At 34.0% G+C, this 19517-nt stretch overlaps 2 protein-coding genes across 3 annotated transcripts in view; one reads left to right on the top strand and one right to left on the bottom strand.

Moving 5' to 3' along the window:
* The window catches only part of LOC127788591 (chromatin-remodeling ATPase INO80), a 33634-nt gene extending 29443 nt beyond the window's left edge, over positions 1-4191 (bottom strand). Inside the window, exons 1-10 of one of the 2 annotated variants that reach the window (XM_052317054.1) lie at positions 3960-4191; positions 3657-3744; positions 3088-3463; positions 2540-2975; positions 2199-2399; positions 1904-2014; positions 711-1141; positions 491-599; positions 314-394; positions 29-201 (exon numbers count right to left, since the gene is read on the bottom strand). In XM_052317054.1, coding sequence (XP_052173014.1) covers positions 29-201; positions 314-394; positions 491-599; positions 711-1141; positions 1904-2014; positions 2199-2399; positions 2540-2975; positions 3088-3463; positions 3657-3744; positions 3960-4019 — 2066 coding nt within the window. In that variant the 5' untranslated portion in view covers positions 4020-4191. Of the gene's footprint in view, positions 1-28; positions 202-313; positions 395-490; positions 600-710; positions 1142-1903; positions 2015-2198; positions 2400-2539; positions 2976-3087; positions 3534-3656; positions 3745-3959 lie in introns of both variants that reach the window. The other variant, XM_052317055.1, reaches the window with a different exon arrangement.
* An 11609-nt stretch (positions 4192-15800) lies between these two features.
* On the top strand, positions 15801-19300 carry LOC127789069 (calcium-binding protein CBP-like). The gene is made up of 4 exons (XM_052317826.1): positions 15801-16310; positions 17925-17971; positions 18086-18280; positions 19023-19300. The coding sequence occupies exons 1-4, from the start codon at positions 15869-15871 to the stop codon at positions 19125-19127; spliced, it is 789 nt and encodes a 262-aa protein (XP_052173786.1). The 5' UTR covers positions 15801-15868; the 3' UTR covers positions 19128-19300.
* The last annotated feature ends 217 nt before the right edge of the window (positions 19301-19517 follow it).

Here is a 19517-nt window from a genome sequence, read left to right as displayed (position 1 = left end):
AAGAATGAACATGCTAGCAGACAATTACCGACGATAGAGACGCTTTGGGTTGATGTTTTTCCTAAGTATCATCCGCTCTTGAAGTCCACCCCAATAGGGAAGAGTTTTCAGGTCAGGGCAGAAACGGCTAATTTCATCAGCCCAATTGTTCAACACAGAGGCAGGTGCAACAACCAAGAAAGGCCCCCAGATATTCTTTTCCTGTATGGCATGAGAAATCCAAGTTAAAAATACTGGAGACATCCAAGCACAGCCAATTCATTATACAACTATAAATTTTCCAGACATACACATAACAAAGTAGTTAACTCACTTCAGCCAAATGAGCCAAGAAAGCCATGGCTTGAATAGTCTTTCCCAAACCCATTTCATCAGCTAGAATACCATTTAAACCCTAGAAGAAATCAGACCACCCTATGTTAACAGTCGCACAGAGATATACTGGAATGCGTACAAATTGAAATGAAACCACTCTGGGCAGTCTGACTACCTGTTCATAACAATTTACGAGCCACTGAAGGCCTTTTAGCTGATATCCTTTGAGGGAACCTTTGAATAACTCTGGTGTCTGCACTGATGATTTTACAGGCATGGTCGAGCTGACAGCATTTTAATGGACATCTCAGGATACCATCAAAAGAACATAATATGAAATGACTCCAACATCTTTATGATGTCAGAGGAAAAGAATTAAGCAGCAGGGAACTTACGGATGCAACAAATCTATGTTGCTAGATCCCAAAATTGACGGATCCTGCTGAGGAGCCTCCAAATCAGCAGCTTGTCGCAGCCTCAAACATTCAGTGTCAAATGCACTTGTTAGTTTTTTCTGCTTTGAAACTGCATCTTGAGCAGCTCTCAGTGCTTCCTTTTTCAATTCAGCCTCCTCGGGATCTTCTTCATCTCCAGGTTGAGGTTCTGAGGAACTCAAAAGCATTTCTTGGTCAATTAATTCATCATCACCCACAGGCAACGGTTCAGAGGGCTGTGAACTAGATTTGTTTTGCATAAAATGACTATAAAGTTCAGTTTGTGACAACAGAAAATTGAGCCTCTGCTGCTGTCTCTTTGCTTCACGAAGCTCCTGTTCACGCTTCAAAGCTTCTGCAGCTTCTCTTTCCTCTCTTCTCCTCACTTCTGCCTGCAAAAAGAGGAATAAATATTAGAGACTTACTGTGGTATAAGTAGTTAAGAACTTACAAACTTTGTACAACTTCAAATTGTCTCTTCAATTAGTAATTTACTTTTTGTCATAATTACTCAGAGTTCATGTTTTTTATATCTTCAAAGCATCAAGCCATGTAGACAAGTATATTCAGAAACCTATCAAACATTCTTCTCTTTAAACATGACTGAATTCTAGTTTTATAGTTAAGGTCATATGATTGGAAGAACTTGACAAATAAAGGTCATTGTATAAAATTGGTAGAGAAATAGGCAAGTACATCTACCATCCTATAATAATATTATCAGAATAACTATCTAAATGGATAAGAACACTTCTCTTCGTAATCACCCTAATGCTTTTCAACTTTAGATTTCAGAATACGATTGATGTTAGCAATTAAAGATGAAACCTCATATAAACAAAAAGGCAAATAAAGGATTGCAAGTCAAATAAGCATTGACAGAACTTGTACAATTCGTTGGCAATAATGCACAAACCTCATCTACACACCACCAAGGATCAAGAAATAACACCATCATGTAAATATAAAAACAGCTTACATACATGCACGAGCATAGAAGACACTTTCAAAACAAAATACATATCAAAATATATAAGGAAGGAGAGAGAAGTTTGATATCCACTTCAAATAAGTTTGCCAATTACATAATTATGCTGCCAAAGCCTATAAACCAAGTTGTGTTTCAGCAACTTAACAAAGGAGAAAGAGTCTACCATCTCTTTATCAACTCGCTTCCAGAATAACAGCATGTCTCTGGCCAGTTTTCTTGTGCGAATTGCAGCACCCCTCATTAACTTATGTGATCTGCTCACCTTCATTTTCACCTGGAAAAGGAAAGCCATCAATAAAATAAGGTTGCAGAATAGAACAGCGTCTCTGAAAAGGTCAAATATACATGAAATTAAAGACTAACGTTAAAGCCGATTAACCAAACTCAAGGTTTAAACATAGAATATCAATTCCAAAATTGAAGATAAGAAAATAATGTCCCAAATAAATTCTGTTTACCTCTCTTTGACAAGTTTCTGAGATTCTCTTGGCATCAGCTGTTAGCTTCTTGTGGAAGTTTGTAAAATTCCTATGGTGTTTTGGTATGTCTTTTCTTACAATGTTTACCCAAAATTTTGCTATCTTCTCCATTTCTTCCTTCTCAATCATAGAAGGGTCTTTCTCCACTTTTTGTTTCTTAGGTAAACTTCGTTCTATAATCTGTATCACAAATCCACACCTCTAAGAAAAAAAGGAACTTCCACTTCTCAAAAAATATTAGTATATCATAATCAACTTATTATATCTTAAAAAATAAATAAAAGGAAAAGCAACTACCAAAAATAACAATAACAACTGACCTCATATGTATCTCCTTTCTCCAACACCTTTACATAGTACACCTGCAACATTCCACCCTCTGACAATATAGATCTCTTTATTCCTCCAGCTGCTCCCTCGGGAATGGAAGATGAATCCAACCCACTTTCACTGACTTTCAGATTGAACTTCTGACTTGAGTTGCCAGCAGACATGGCCCTCAATCTTGCCTGAAGTGATTCGTATTGGGGCCGTGCTTCACCCATCCCTGCCCGACTTAGGGGCCCAAACCTCTTGTCATTTGCCATCATTGCAGCCAAGGAACCCAGGTCAAGAGTGCCCTTCAGGTAAAACTCCTCCACCTGAATATCTGACATGCTAGGCAAGTTGAGTGATGACGCTAACTTTTCATATGTTGCAGGTATCCTATAAGTAATTCCATTCCCGATATCCAGTAAAGCTGGTTCATAAATTGATCTGCAGAGTCCTCTCCAAATTTCAATAAAATAAACAATAACATTCCAAGATTCAAGTGACAGGCATTTCAAAAATTTCTGCAATCACACAAGACTACAAGGAAGAAGAAAACCTATCAATGGCATATTCTGGAGCAAAATCCACTTCATGATAGTTCCCCAGCTTTTGGGGACTCACATCATTGATAAAATCAGATGTTTCAGTTTCATGTAATCCTCCCCGATGCTCAGTTCCTGATTTCCGACCCTTGGAACTACTTTTAGTCCCAATTCGGGCAGATGCAGCACTTGCAGAGGAATTGTTGAGCCTCCTCTTGTACTTCTGGATATGTTCTCCAAGCATTGCCCTATACTTTTCCTCTGTAATATGAACAGCGTAACTGCTGTCCTCGTCCTCGTCGCTACTATATCTGTTCCCTCTTTTTTTCTTAGCCAGCTTCAAGTCCCTCTTTGACATAACCCCATTACTGCGACTCCCCATGGCTCCACCTATTTGCAACCGTCAGAAGCCACAAGCCCATATACATTAGTTAAAGCTAAATTGGCTCAAATCTTCCAGCTGATCAAAACAAAAAAACAAATCAAACTATGCAATAGTATAAGATACGATTATGAATTTGTTCAGTGGAAGTACATGTTTTGGATGGTTAATCCAAACTGTTAACAAAACAAAAGTGCCTACCTTGGCTACCTCTGCTCTCATCCTGACTACTATTCCCATAATAATCAAAACCATCATCTTGTTGTGGCAGTGGAAAGTTCACCAAAGACTACAAGACAATTCAAAGAAAATCAAAAAATATCCGGAAAAAAAAAAATCATTCCAAATGTCTGGGAATTAAAAAACGAATAAATTCGATCAATTCACCGTGCCCTACTTAAATTATTACAGAATGAATAGACAACTTCACGCGAACAAATTCCAATCAAAAGACAGAAAGAAGAGAAATCGAATCTGAGGCAAGCGGAAAGGCACGTCACGAACCTCGAGATTGAAGAGATTGGAGTAGGAGTAAGAGCTGTTAGAGTGCCGCTTGGCGTCCATAGGCCGCGCTTGGAGAAGAATGTGGAGAAGAGGAGAACTGAAACCCTAGGTCTCCACAGAGCATTGACGGTGGCAGAATGTTATGGCCACCGAATGGAAAGAGAAGGAAGGAACCTAATTCCAACCCTAGAGAGAGAGAGAGAGAGAGAGAGAGAAGCAGAGAGGGGATGCCCCGCAGGATAAGGAAGCACGGCGTAGGGAGAGGGGGGAAGCGACTGCGGGCGCAGCAGGCGATGGAAGTTGCTAACGTGTGCCGATACGGCGTCGTTCGTTGGCATGCTTTCCGTCGAGGCTGATCGGTCGTCCGTAGGCCTCCTGTGCTTACTGCTTAGGACACCTCTCCCTTTTTTTTTTTTTTTCTTTTTTCTTTCTCTTTTTCTTTTTTAACGCATCTCCACTTAATTAACCCACAATTTAAAAAAAAAAATCTCCTTAAATTAATTACACCTCATAAATAATTATTTTAAAATTTATACACGTATAGTAATATCATTCGGTTTGGATCCAACTGACAAATTTAACCGGCTCAATTAGGTTCGAGATGGCAATCAATTAGATTTAACAATAAAAATTGGGTAAGTGAAAAATCATTAATTTTAACCGACGATTAATTTGTAGATAAAAAAAAACTTAATTGGTTCAATCATCAAATCTTATCGTACAAAATAAGTGAACCAGAGTAAATACGTTGAATCAATTAAAAAAAAAAACTAAACAAAATCACAATGATATCACGTAGTTGAAGCTGAAAGACGATTAACTCACAAGTTATAACCTTTTTTTGATGAATTTGCTTTTGATTCTATAATTGATATTTACTTTTGACATTAATGAAAATATCATAAAGTTTATTGATATAAAAAAATGTGAAAGATAAACATTTCACACTTTTAGAGAAAAAATATTAAGAAACATACAGAGATAACAAATAAGACAAACAAAAAAGAAAGAGGAATATAAATAGAAAAAATATATGAAAAGATATGCAAATGAAAGTATATGGATAGAGAAAAATATTTTATATTTTTGAGACCAATCACGTGTTATCACTCGTTTGTAACATGTGATAGCACGTGATTAATTTAGATACCTCAAGTTATTCAATACATGCGAAAAATATTAAACTACAATAACTATTATTAAGTTTATTTAATTGCAAATACACCTAACACATTATATAAATAATAGTCATCTCCCTCATCGTTAAAAAGCAAACAAAATGACCAAAGACACCTTTTTTTCTCTATCATCACTTTTGTATTTCTCTCTCGTCTCATATTGATTTCAACAAACAAGATACAAAATTAAAAAATAAAATACCGACAATGATTAACGTTATTGACTATAACTAGTGTTCATTGAATCCCAACAATTTCCAGCATTTTTGGGTTCTAATGTGAACCCCAACACTAAGATTCATATTTTAGTGTTAATAAGATGAAGAAATAGTGAAAGATCTAAAAATGTTGACGCCATGAGAAGAAGATGAAGACGAAAACAAAGAGAGATAAAGGTTTTGACTTTTGACTAAATTGGTGTGATTTGGTAATAAATTCTAAGCTCATCTATATAAAGAAATAATGGAAACTTGACATTGAGGTTTCTAAAAAAAACCCACCACTGATGAAATATCGCCTTTATAGTTGTCAGCAACCATGACAAACATGTGAGAAATATGGGGGAGTTTTCGCTTATAAAGATATTTTGATTATTTTAAATATTTAATTAATGATAAGAGAAATTTGTAACACGATAATAAAATATAATTATACTCGTTATATTTTTTCAAATATTATAAGACATTTGTCTTAAATTTCTAATATAATGAGTATATTTAAAAAAAATCATACAAAAAAAAAGAAAGAAAGGTGATGAAATAAATTGGTATAAAAAAAAAGAACCAGTGACATCAAATAGATTGAACTTGTCTCATTCATGGGACAGGATGAGTTTGGGCTCGACATGTTAACGCAAAATAAAACATGATTCGATTCGTGAGCCCGCTCAAGGCAGGAAACCATGCCTAATTAGTTTTAATATGGTTTTAAAATTAATTTTTAAATACTATATTTATTTATTTAATGAACATGATATAAAAATATTTTTAAAAGCACAAATTTTACTCTTAAAATAAAAAATAATAATTTATAGTTAAAAATTAAAAAGTTGAAACTTTTTATCTTTTAATAGTTTTCATTTTCTAATTTTTAATGATCTAATTACACTTTTAAAACTATATTAAATTTTATAAATATTTAGAGGGTATAAAAAGTTCCCCATTCAAAAAATATATATTTAGCATTTATTTAAGGCGGTTATAGTTTTTTTTGTATATGATTAATATATAATTGTGTATTTATAATTTTAAAAAATAAATTTAATCTGGGCAAAATGAGTTGGGCTGGGGGGGGGCCGAGTTGAGCCAATCTTGTTTTTGAACTGGACTGGGTAGGGTATTGGGCCTAAGCTCGTTGAGCTCGACCCGATCCATCTATATAAAAAATTGGGCCGTGCCAAGTTTGATGGCCAGCGATTCATTTATTGTATAATTATATGATGATAAATTTAATTTTTTTACTTTTACATTACAATTTAATTTTTACATATTTATTTATTTAGATAGTATTTGTTAAAATGAGCAAAATAAGGGAGTATCATGATAAGGGCAAAATATTTTTTGAACCAAGATATGAAATAATCAAGATAAGACTGTGAAGTATTTCAAGATTTTTATCAAATTATTTGTTAAATGTTTTGAAATACACTAAATGACTTAAGTGTTATTTTTTTTTTTTATCTGTAAGAAGTCACGTGACTTATTTTTCAATTGTCACTATAGAAGTTTAACAAATACGTTAAAAATAACAAATATCTGGAATGTTTTCCATATTTGACTTTTTTCATCTCATATATTGGTTAACAAACACTATATTAATAGAAAAAAATAAAATCATCTAATATGAATCCAACCATTAAACTATATTAATAGAATTCAAAATTACTTAGGGTACGTTTGATAGACATGAAAAATAAATATGGAATTCATTTTTCATCTAAATTCTAAGAAATTCTATAAAATAACTTTTCAATTCTATGGAATTTGAATTCCATTTTAGTTAAAAAAATGAATATTTTTCTTGAAATCAAGGAATTGAAATTTTTAGGAGTTGGGATGAGAATTGAAATTCTATAAAATTAAAATTCCATCCTCATTTTCCAACTCTATCAAACGCATCCTTATTACAGGGTCGATGTTAATTTTATTATTAAGCCGTTTTTGAGTTTGTATATTACATCAATTATTCTTAATAAAATTTGATAAAATCTAAAAACATACTAAATTGTAACAAAAATTAAATATAATGGGTACTATATTATAAAACACAAAATTCAAATACTAATAATGTAATGTACTCTTTATTTAATATACTATACAAATCCTCCCTTTCTAGTGAGAAAAATTTTAATTTAACTGAAATAATTAAAATTATCGAATCAAACTAACTAAAATTGTATCAATTATTTGAATATATATATATATATAGACACACAATAATTCACAGCTGGTCTTTGAGAATACTCACAGCTCGATTTCACGTGTGCACGTGCTAGAGTTGACTTTTAATAGAATTCAAAGCTTATAGGTTTTTTTATGGGAGTCAAAGTTTATAGTTGACTTTGCTAAACACATTTATGGAAAAAAAAATAAATGCTATACCTATCACTAAGCTCGATAAATAATTATTATAAATTAATAAAATACATATGAATTCATAATAATTCTAAGTATAAGTTATCAATAACGGGTAGTAACGAAACGATTTATACTATAAATAAAATTTTTATTATACACATTTAATGTTAAAAATTGTAATTCGAGACATCACCTATTAACTTTTGCAAGCTCGAGGCAAATGTCTCTTTGGTTAATCTCTGATAATCAAGTTACTACTCGATTTTTAAAGATAAAGCAAAAGAAAAATATTAAGCCGTAGATCGACGCTTGATTAGAAACTTTGCCAAATACCCCATAATTATTAATTGTGGATTTATATATATTTGTTTTCTTCATTTCTTTTGTTGGTTTAGAATTGAAATATATAAAAAATAAAAATATAATTGCTTTTTGACATAATTTTTTTATTCTTATAATAATAGTTTTTTATGATGGTTGGACTTGATCACCATCACCATTTCTGTCACCACTTCTGTCCAAAATCATGTGTCCTATAACTATGCACAATCTCGAGTTTGTCTAAAACTTGCTCAACTTGCAAAAGCGAGGCCCGATCCCCCAATATATTATCTGAAAATCAAGTTAGTCTTGATATAAAATATATATATATATATATACATAATAAATAAAATATTTACCTCTTAAAATTTATACATTTATATAGGCGTGTCTCTTGAAATTCTTGCTTTTATATGATCATGGTACATGAAAGATTAAATCTCAACCCATGGGCAGATTTGTCTTAATGGGTTAGTTTTTCTATTTATTTACAAGATAACTTACATTCAACACATTTGAGATTCAACCAAAAAAAAAAAAAGATAGAGATAGTTTTAAGATTTAAGAAATGACATTATTTTTTATTAGTTTTATAGCTTAGGGTTTAGGGTTTATGTTACGGGTATTTCTCACATTACTTCTTATGGGCTAGGCTCGACCCAGCAAGCCGGCTCAATCGCCTAAAACCTAGTAGGCTCCAAACTGAGTTCGTTGGAGTAAGTTCACATATCATTGGAGCCCGAACTCAGATCGCGAGACTAAGCGGGCGTTAAACTAGGGAGCTCCCGGTGATACTTCGAGCGAGCTCCTAGCGATATATTGAGCAAACTCCCAACTACGTTTCCAACTATTGGCCTAATTGATCAACAAGCATAATAAGAAGGCTGCAGAGTAACCAGAGAACAACTATGGACTAGGGATTATTCTAGTTGGGTGACCCAGGCCCAACCTAGCCCATATTCTCAACCCATCTTTCTGGCTCAAGTCGGTCTCATCCTGACCCTATACTCGCCTACAATAATATCAATGCAGCCACTTCTAGATTTTCGCATGCTCGTCTCAGATACTATCCTCATTAATGGCAGATCACATCCATATTAATGAGGGTCTCGTTGGCATTGTGCCACCACCTGGGCACCTCCATCTAAGCCGGACATTCTGTCCCATCACTCGTAAACGTACAGCACATGCATGAGGACATATTCTCCTCCTATATATCAGCCAGCTTTCCCTAGAGCCATGGTATGCTATCTTAACCAATTTGCTAATACTCTGTATCATCTCCTTTGCTTATTTACTTGAGCGTCAGAGTATTTTGTAGGAGCCGACCAGCCGGTGGATCAACAAATAGAATTATACCACACATCATTTTACCTTTTGGGTTCATTACATTAGTGCGACTGACGAATCACGGTCGATCAATTCCAAACGTCGACAGTCTTGATATAAAAAAAAAAAATCAGACGAAATAAATAAAATATTTGTCTCTTAAAATTTATACCTTTATATAGATGTGTTGTAACACCCCGCTTTTCTCTTACCGAGCGTGTCACTATGCTGGGGCCCAAAATATACATAATTTATTTTTTTCTTTCTTTCCCGGTACATAACTTAAACCTTAAGTACCGAGTCCCGAACAAAACCCCCAGCAAATCATTAAAAATGTGGAAGCGATAATCGAAACCTGATATGGTACATAATCAACTCACTTTATTTATAACATAAGAATTCGTACCATAATTAACATCATATCCTCAATATTGAAATACATAAATACATGGAGATTCCATAATATTCTAACAAGGCTAAACATCAATAAAGCATCAGTTAAAATATATCCGAGTCAGCTCGCTGAATCTATCGGCTACGCCATCACGTGCCGTCATATCTCAACCTGCTTCTTGCCCTGACTGCAAGTCTAAAACTAGAACGTTGAATGTTCCAGGGGCATAACCCATTAGAAGATGAAACTTCTAGTAAGGGTCCAAAACAGATATACGAATGCATGATGCAATAACATGAACAACATTTTGCCCTTAGTGTAACTTCCCTGGCCCGCAAGCCCGGCTAGGAATCCTAGGCAAATCCCGAACCTCTACAGGATATGCCTAACGTTATTCCCTCAACACCCTTGGGGAATTACGGCTACACTCTAGGGGCAATATCCCATTTTCATGCACAAATATCAATATGACAATAATATCGTGCTATGCAAATATCACGACTTTCCATGCAATATGACAAAATTAATATTGCATTCATAAATAACATGCATATAAACAATCATCTCATAAACATCATATAGGATAGGATAACTCACAAACCATGTTCAGGATAAAATTACTCACATTTGAAATAAACTTACATTTTCTCGAAAAGCGTGCATCGCCTCGATATGCGTGTCCCTACCTTGATTCTCGTGTCAACTCTCAAAAGTTGCACCAATCACATCATCTCGATCACCTCAATCATAAAATAATATTTAATCACTAAATATCCTCAATATTCCATTTATTTCATTTTTCCAACATTTTTCCCTTCCAAAAATTTCAATAAATCCCTCGGGACTATTTTCTCAAATCTAATTTCACAACAATTCATTATAGGTTATGAACTTCAAGGGAAAAATACTGGACTTAGCTGGATATTGCGTTTTCACGCAAAATGAGGCTCTTTAGCTCTAAAATCGAGACATTAGGAATCCCAACTTTAAAAATTTTTGCACGGAACCCCGTAAAATAATTTGCTGGATTTTTAGGAATTTTTCCCAAAATTTTCGGACTGCCTACGCGCCCGCACGCGCTAGGGCGACTAGGCGTGCGTGAGAGACTGCGCGTGACCGGCACGCGCCGGTCGTCTTCTCCGGCAACGGCCGTGCCGGCGATCCGAGCTTCCTCCACCTTTCTCTTCCTCTCATCTAGTCGATCATGATAGCATAACTTGATGCCTGAAACAAGCACCGGATGTGCCTCAACCGGGCGGCCAAAGCCTCGGCTTGGTCGTCCGCCTCGTTTTCCGGCGACCCCTCGAACAACTATCAACCGTGAACCAAAATGCTCAAAATTTACCAGAAACGATCTACATCTCATGGGCTTCAAAAGCCCCCTATTTTGGAGCTCCAATTCGTTTAATAACACGGCCGATTTGAAGCTTTTTTCTCCCCTATTTTTGGCCAAACCCTAGCCCTATTTATAGGCGAAATCGAGCCCTCAAACGCCCTTACCTTATGAGCATAACCCTTCCCTGGATCGACCCTAACCGAGCCTTATCCGACCAAGAAAGCGACTTGTAGGTGTCATGATAATCCGACCGAATTTTTGATCAATTTTCTTGCTTTTTCTGGCAATCCATAGGTTGTTGTCGGCCCATGCTTTAACCAAAGATGCTCTTTGGCCTTCCCTCGTGCCATCCCTGTGGCCAATTTCGGCCATGGTCGACCAGCCATGTGTTGGCCATGCCCAACTTTCGAATTTTGCACTTTAGCCCCTCAGAGTTTTGGCTATTATCACTTTGGCCCTTTTTCCACCTAACCCCTGAACTTTTGATAATTGCTTTCAAGACCCTCAAGTCCTAAAACATCAATTTGACCCTTGAGGATTCCAGAAAAATATCGTTTCGGCCTCCCTCTAGCAATTTCGAAAAACTACACTTAGGCCCGAATCTTCGTTTTGGCCTTAAACCTCTTCGTTTTTTCTTGAAACCACTGAAGGGTTGTTTCTTATGAAAAACCGAAGCCCCCTCAAGTTTCCATTGACTTCCGAGAAGTCGTCTATAACAATTCAGTATTACAGCCAAATTGACAGCTGTTATTTTACTGTACCGAAAACTATTCCCTATCTGATTTCTTTCTGCACCATAAATCATATCTCAGGGTGTTTGTTAATGCCACATCATTTTTCTTCGGCATCTCGGCTTCAGGACACTCCCGGTAGTCGATTTGGTCAATTTTTCGGGCTATTCAGATACCAATTTTCTCTGAAATTTCATTTCTCTAATAAATTACTTATTTTTAATTAACTCAAATTTCTCGGATATTACATGTGTCTTTTCAAATTCATGCTTTTATATAATCATGGTACATGAAAGATTAAATCTCAACCCATGGGTTGATTTGTCTTAATGGGTTAGTTTTTCTATTTATTTATAAGATAACTTACATTTGAAATTCAACAAAAAGAAGATATAGATAGTTTTAAGATTTAAGAAATGACATTATTTTTTATTAGTTTTATAGCTTTCGCTATGTTTTTTTCACTATCGTTATTAAAACTATTAATACAACAAAAATGTTCATATTTTTTCTTTTCCTTTTATTTTCTATTTTTGCTCGGTGAAAAGATCAAAAGCTAACAGTTTGTTGACTTTTGTCTCTCTTTCTTTTTCTGAGTCGATGATGGTTGAATCATCATAAAAGTAAAGAAAAATGGATTAATAGATGGCCAAGTTATGGCTAGTTCTCCATACGAGGAGAGAAGAGGTAAAATAGAAAAAATAGAAAAGTATTATTGTCATATTAAATTTTTTAAAATCTAAGAAGTTCGATAGAAAGAACATATAATTAGAGTTGGGAAGATGACTATCGTTTTTCAAATATCAAGCTACTAAGTGTAATTTATCCTTATTTAAATAACAAAATTGGAAATATGAGTTTAATAGAATTCTAACAAACTCATTATCGAATAACTTGTATAGTTAAAGATCAGATCAAGTCTTTGCTCATCTTTAGATACAATCGATATGTAAGAACTCTCTCAAATAAACTTGAACACAAAACTTTTTCTAAAGCTTAAACCTTTTATAAATATAATGATCAACGATAAATATCTATATCTGAATGATATGCGTCTTTTCTATCAAGCTGTCTCATGTCATCATACCCTATTTTATTTGGTTAAGGGAGACAAGAGTTTTGGGTTAGGGCAAAAAGTATATGGTAAAACATCAACCAAAACCATATTACCTAAATTATATTGTAGGAAATAGTTTAGTGAAAATCACACTCAGGTCCTTCCTGATCAAACGGTATAAACCCATTGATTCTAAAAGTAAAAAAACCTATGACTTGGACTAACTTATTATTAATTTCTCACGTTCGTTCTTTAAAATTCAAATACCAACTTAATTGTCGAATCTTTTCTTGAAATACAAAAATATCGTAATTGTATGAGTTAATAAATGATTATTTAAATGTTGAACTCTCAACAACATTATTATATGATAATGGTATTTGAGACTAACCACCACGTGTCTCGACGATTGGACCTCAGGAGTGGAGCTTCAGGCTTGATGATGTCGGATCTCGGGAATACAACCTGTAAGACAATGAAGTGACAGGACTAGGATCCCTCGGGGTAGACTCCGACACTCAAATCAGTAGAGTAAATGCGAGTAATAATAAATGTAAGAGTTTGAGAGTTTGGTCATATCTGATGAGGACTCTTACTTTTTATAGGCGAGTTTGTTATGGGGTGCCAGATATGGACGGACACGACTCTCGAGGACCCCGGTCAAGTTGGAATGGATCTCACGATTTGGGTCAAATTTTTTGGACTCCTTTTTGGATTGTGAACTTATCACGTATCAGTGTCACGGGCAATCCATATGACGAGCGAAACTACGAGCGTATGGGGCATTCTTATAATTTAGGTATTGTCACATCATTATATAAAATGCTAATACCGACGTATATTATTTAATTTACTTACATTGTTGACCGGATCAAATTGTTAAGTTGATTTTTGTGGGGGAGAAAGTGGCAAAAAATAATAATAATTGTAGAATTGCTTGAGTGCCCGTTGGGAAGCAGTTGACTGCAGCCGCGTCTCATGCATCAGAATATTATCATTTGACGCGCACCGCCTAAGCAAGTGGACACGTTAGAAAGAAAGAATCCACTTTGACAAAAATACCCTTTACTTATCTTTGAAGAAATAAAAAGATCTAGCTTTTTTTTTTTTTTTTTTTTAAGTCCAACTTAAGTAATTTAAGAATTTTGTTTTTTCTAATGAAGATTCAACTCCCCATTTTAATAATACCTCACTTACATACATACAAATATATATATATATATATTTGGGTTGATTATCAATCAATTCACATATTTATCGTTTTTAACTCTTTTCGATTTTTAATATTTATAGTGAATCTCGAGAAGGAGTTTATCTAGACTTACCTTCTATATAAAAGAAGAGTAAGGTCTAGTTATTTAAGGAATTTCTTGAGAGTTAAATCAGTCACTGTATTCAAGACTGAATAACATAATAGTGATACAATTAACGAGGTACCTACTCCTTGAAAAGTCACGCTTTTGTTTAAGTTTGTGGGGAAGACAATAATAGATTAAGATTATATATAGTTGAATTTTATCATTTGGGTGAGTTTTGCAAGCTAATAATACAATATAAGTGTGGGTTTAGGCATTTTTTATCTTAACTTTAAACATACTATGAACTTGTCGTAGATTTAAGCTTAACTCTTTAAACTTAATTTATTAAAATTTTTCATCGAGTTGGGATGCCCTATCGTATAAAAATTGTTTATAAATACATCAAACAAATTAAAAGATATAAAATTAATTTTTTGAAGAAGCAAAATTTTAAATATATTGTCATCTAAAAATAAAAATTACTCTAAGATAACGATATTTTCAAAAAAAAAATTTATAATATTATTAAAAATCAAAGAAAATTATGTTTCCTAATCTAAGGTTACAAGTAACCACAAGTGATATCTCAAAAATTTGAGAAAATATAATGAATCCCTTTGCTATAAAAACCACCTTATAGCCTTTTCCCATGGTTGGTTAACCATCAATTTTTTTTCTTTTTAAACCAAAAATCACAATGGACAAGTAGACCCAACCGGCTTTTTCCTAGCTGCTTTGGAGACGTGACTCTCTCTTTCATGCTTAATCTTAAATTTTGAATTTTAATAATTTATTTAAATTAGTGACGATTAAAATGAATAAGACAAGATTATATTAAGATATGAAATAATTAAAATAAGATTGTAAAGTATTTTAAATTTTTTATCATGTACTAAAAAATATATGAATCATTTTTTCTTATATATAAGATCTAAAAATATGTTTATTTAGAAGGAGAAAAAATAAGTATATCGAGAAAATATTAGATAAGAAGTTATATGATTTATTTTTTAAAGATTATTAAATAAATTTAATAAATAAATTAAAAATGATAAAAATTTAAAATATTTTTTATACTTTATATTTTTTATTGATTAACAAAGACTAATAAAAATTTAAAACTATAGGTAGGGATGGTAACCAGAATTAATTTTTAAATAAATTATACATAATATTAAAATATCCAATTGAGGTTGGATGGGCCCCTCATAGGGTTGGACTAAATTGCCATCCGCATTTATAACTTTGACTTTTGAAATGAGTCTAAACAGTAGACAAGTAGATTCTTATATTCAGATAAATAACTAAATCCCAACTAAATTAAAGTAACAAAATAATTGTATTTTTAATTACTATATTATATTTAAATAAATGTTATGTATAAACTTAAGATGTGATGTTCTTTTATTTATTACCAAGAAAATAAATATTTATAATAATAATAACATTTGTATATTAATTATTTTTTTTAAATCTACAAATAATTTTAGATATTATTTTACTAATAAATACGAGAACGTGACAATACATGTGCTAAGGAAAGAAATGGCATTTCTGTAATAGCGTTGGAATCCGAACCCAAATTTCAACTGCAGCTCCTATAAGTGTTTTACGCTCTTCCTCACTGAAACAGGCAAACCGATCCACAATCTCTCTCCCTCTCTCTCTCTCTGAATTCTAAGTGTGAAAATGTCCGGATACCCGCACAATCAACCCGGTTATGGCTACGGTCAAGCGCCGACGGCGCAACCGTACCAGGCCGGCGCTCCCTACGGCGCCGCACCGCCACCAGGCCAGTATCCGGCCTACGGCGCTCCATCGGCGCCGTACGAAAAGCCACCGAAGGATAAGCCCTACGGCGGCGGCGGCGGCCATCCGCCGGCGTCCGCTTACCCTCCTTCGGCGGGCCAGCCCTACGGAAGCCCGTTCGCGTCGCTTGTTCCGTCGGCCTTCCCGCCGGGGACGGATCCGACAGTGGTGGCGTGCTTCCAGGCGGCGGACCAGGACGGGAGCGGCGTGATCGACGACAAGGAGCTGCAGAGGGCTCTATCGTCCTATAACCAGAGCTTCAGTATCCGGACTGTTCATCTTCTCATGTACCTCTTCACCAATTCTAATGCCAGAAAGATCGGTTAGCCCTAACTTTCTCTCTCTCTCTGACAATTTTTACACGGAATTCATCAAATATCCATGTGCTATCCATTAATGTCGATTCATTAAGAAGACAGCGCCTCTTGAATGTATTAATTTAAATTAATTAATTATATTTTAACTTTTAACTTTTAATCATTATAATTTAAATTTGTTGTTAAATTTCATTAACGAAACTAAATTAATATAAATTTTAAAATTCTTTGATTATAAGGATGATGTTAAAATTTTATAATTATAGCGATAAAAATTAAGATATAATAATTTATTATTATAAAATATAAAATTTTAAAAATTAACGTTCTAATTTGACTCGGGGGAGTCTAGTTTTGGCACCTTCCAGTCATGCTCGTAATTGAATGACCGTAGTACCCCGCACGCCTATGCTCCTTGTTTGGGTTGGGGGCTATTACCGTCATTTAATATCCCCACGTAAATGATGCACGTAAGTAAAGCAGGTAAGGCTCCACCAGTACGTGGAGCTGAGGCACGTCAGAAAGGGCAGCTGTCATTTTACTTTTGGCCAAGTGAAATTATGCACGTGACTCGAAAATCAAGTGCCACGTGGACTCAGAAAATCAATCTTCAGATAACCTGACCTGATCCTGGTTGAATTGAAGATCAGTCCGTTTTAGTTGTCTGGTTCTACTTATATTATATTTTATTTTTAGGTATTAGAAGATAAATATAACTTGAAGGATCTAAAAATAATTAATGTCAATTCTTTAGATTATCCTTAAGTTTGGTGATTTAAATATAATTGAAAATAAAAAACAATATAAGATTGTGTGATGAATTTTATTATTTTTATTTTTTATCTCTACGGTTTAGTTATCATATATATATATATATATTAATAAAAATAAATTCTAATTCTGGGCTGAGATTGCTGTTTTGTGTTGTGCTTTGCTTGTTGTATTGGATTTATGTTTTATTATGTTGCGTCTCGAGAGTAACGTTGACAAAAGATTTTTTTAAAGGTAATGTCTTATGTTATGTAGCACGGAAACAACTCAGAGCCATTTTTTCATTTTTGAAATATTTCTCATTCTTGTTTTGTACTCTATTTATGTTTATTTTTTTAAAAAAATATCTATTTTTACGTTTTTGCTTTGTATAAAAAACGTTTTCCGTTTTCGTGTAACCTAGATTTTATATTCATTAGAAAATATAGAGAATGTATTAGATAGAAAAAATAATGATACATAATTTTCTTAATCTTTTTCAATTAGGAGCCACTATATAACTAATAACACTCTTATCGGTCAAGTCATGATTCTTAACATTATTTTTTAATTAAATAGTGACAAAATTTCGTTAGAAAGTTTAATTAGAAAGTTATTTCTTGATTTGAACTTATAATTTTTAAGATATGATAAGATAAAAGTAATCATATTATTATACTAAACCTAATATTTTTTTAAATTTTATTTCAAAAAACAAAAGCTAAATTACAAATGCATCATCTTTTAAATAAATCTTTCCCTTAAAAGTTTTTTTAATCTTTTTCATTTACACATCCACATGACTAGCGATCACACTGGTATTTTTAAATGGTGGACTGATTTGTGTGTATACATGGGTTTAACTGCAGGACCAAAGGAATTCACTTCAGTGTTCTATAGTCTTCAGAGCTGGAGGGTGGGTATATATGTTTGTGTCTGTGTGTGGAAGATCTCTTCTTAATTTATGCATGGATTTGCTTGCCATTCCTGCGGTACATTCTAATTCCCTTCCATTTGCTTTGGCCTTTAGGGCATCTTCGAGAAATTCGACAGAGACAGAAGCGGCAAAATCGATGCCGGGGAGCTGCGAGAGGCGCTGCTCAGCCTAGGATTCGCAGTGTCGCCGGTGGTTCTGGAATTACTGGTCTCCAAGTTCGACAAGACTGCCGGAAAGACCAAGGCCATCGAATATGACAATTTCATTGAGTGCTGTCTCACCGTCAAGGTTTTTTTTTCTTTCTTCTCCGTTGCTTGTTTTCCTCAAATTGCTTCATTGTCTTCGTGACATCAAGATAACTCGTAATCTTCATAGATACACCACCACCACCATTGCCCACAATTTTAAGCCTTAATTTCACAAGATAGGATCAACCACCTGAATTTTAAACTTTCATATAACTTTATCCCTCTTTCAAGCAATTATATTTTATGCTCTCAGAGTACGGGTTAAACTGAAATTCGCTGTCATGAGTTTGACTTCTTATACAGAGTACGAGTTAAACTGAAATTCGTTGTCATGAGTTTGACTTCTTATTTTACGTAGTGAGACAAAAGTCTTCACCTATGATTTATCTCCTTTGTTGAAATCAAAAGAACGATTGGCAAAAAATCGCACAAAGACGGTAATCCCAAGCAATTATATTTTATATTATATTTAAAATTTTCCTATAAAGCTTTCATCAATCTTCTTTTTCCTCTTTTGCTACACTTTTTTTTTTCATTTCATTCACTTACCTCACAAATACTTCATTTTCTCTCTCTTGTTCTCACATGCCCAACCTATCTTAATTATGACTCTCACCTCTTATCTTCAATTGTTGCCGCTTCAATTGTTTTTCTTGAATGGTCGCCACATTCTTTATCTCAACCACAATCTTATTTTGCACATATCTCTAACTTATATGACAAAGATGACCTCATAGCCGTTGGATACAACTTCATAGGTGGATATATTTATTGTTTTGCAGGGGCTGACTGAAAAGTTTAAAGAGAAGGATACTAACTACACGGGCACAGCCACCTTCACTTACGAGTCCTTCATGCTCACTGTGTTGCCTTTCCTGATTGCCTAAGATCGATGTATGGATCACTCTCCTTCGGTTTGAAGTTCTCTCTGTTTAGACTTGTCCAGCTATATTACTCTGAAGTTATCTCGCATTTTGTTTATAGTTTGTCACTCAATGATTTGTTTGTTTCCGTACCGTTTTCGGCTATGCAAGTGAGGAGTTGTTGATATGATCTTCAATTGGGTTCTAAATTGCAATGATCATGTAGATTGGATTCTTGACTTGGCCGTTATGACCTTAATCTTATTAAATTTTAAATTTAAAAAATAATTCTTGGTAATAGCAATAAGTTTACTTTTCGTGATCAGAAAGTAGGAAGGCTGCATAAGCAAATAATCCATCCCGACCCTCATAAATTAGGAAACTTTGCATGCTAGGGGGACCGAGTGTTTCAAA

This window comes from Diospyros lotus, chromosome 13, assembly GCF_014633365.1.
Source record: "Diospyros lotus cultivar Yz01 chromosome 13, ASM1463336v1, whole genome shotgun sequence".
NCBI lineage: Eukaryota > Viridiplantae > Streptophyta > Magnoliopsida > Ericales > Ebenaceae > Diospyros > Diospyros lotus.
Note: the sequence above shows the minus strand (reverse complement) of the source record. Positions and strands in the feature narration are given on the sequence as shown.

Excerpts from the sequence above, each read along its gene's own strand:
- LOC127789069 (XM_052317826.1), top strand. The coding sequence starts at position 15,869 with ATGTCCGGATACCCGCACAATCAACCCGGTTATGGCTACGGTCAAGCG. Across the intron at positions 16,311-17,924 it reads TTCTAATGCCAGAAAGATCG|GACCAAAGGAATTCACTTCA; the intron begins GTTAGCCCTAAC and ends GTTTAACTGCAG. Across the intron at positions 18,281-19,022 it reads AGTGCTGTCTCACCGTCAAG|GGGCTGACTGAAAAGTTTAA; the intron begins GTTTTTTTTTCT and ends ATTGTTTTGCAG.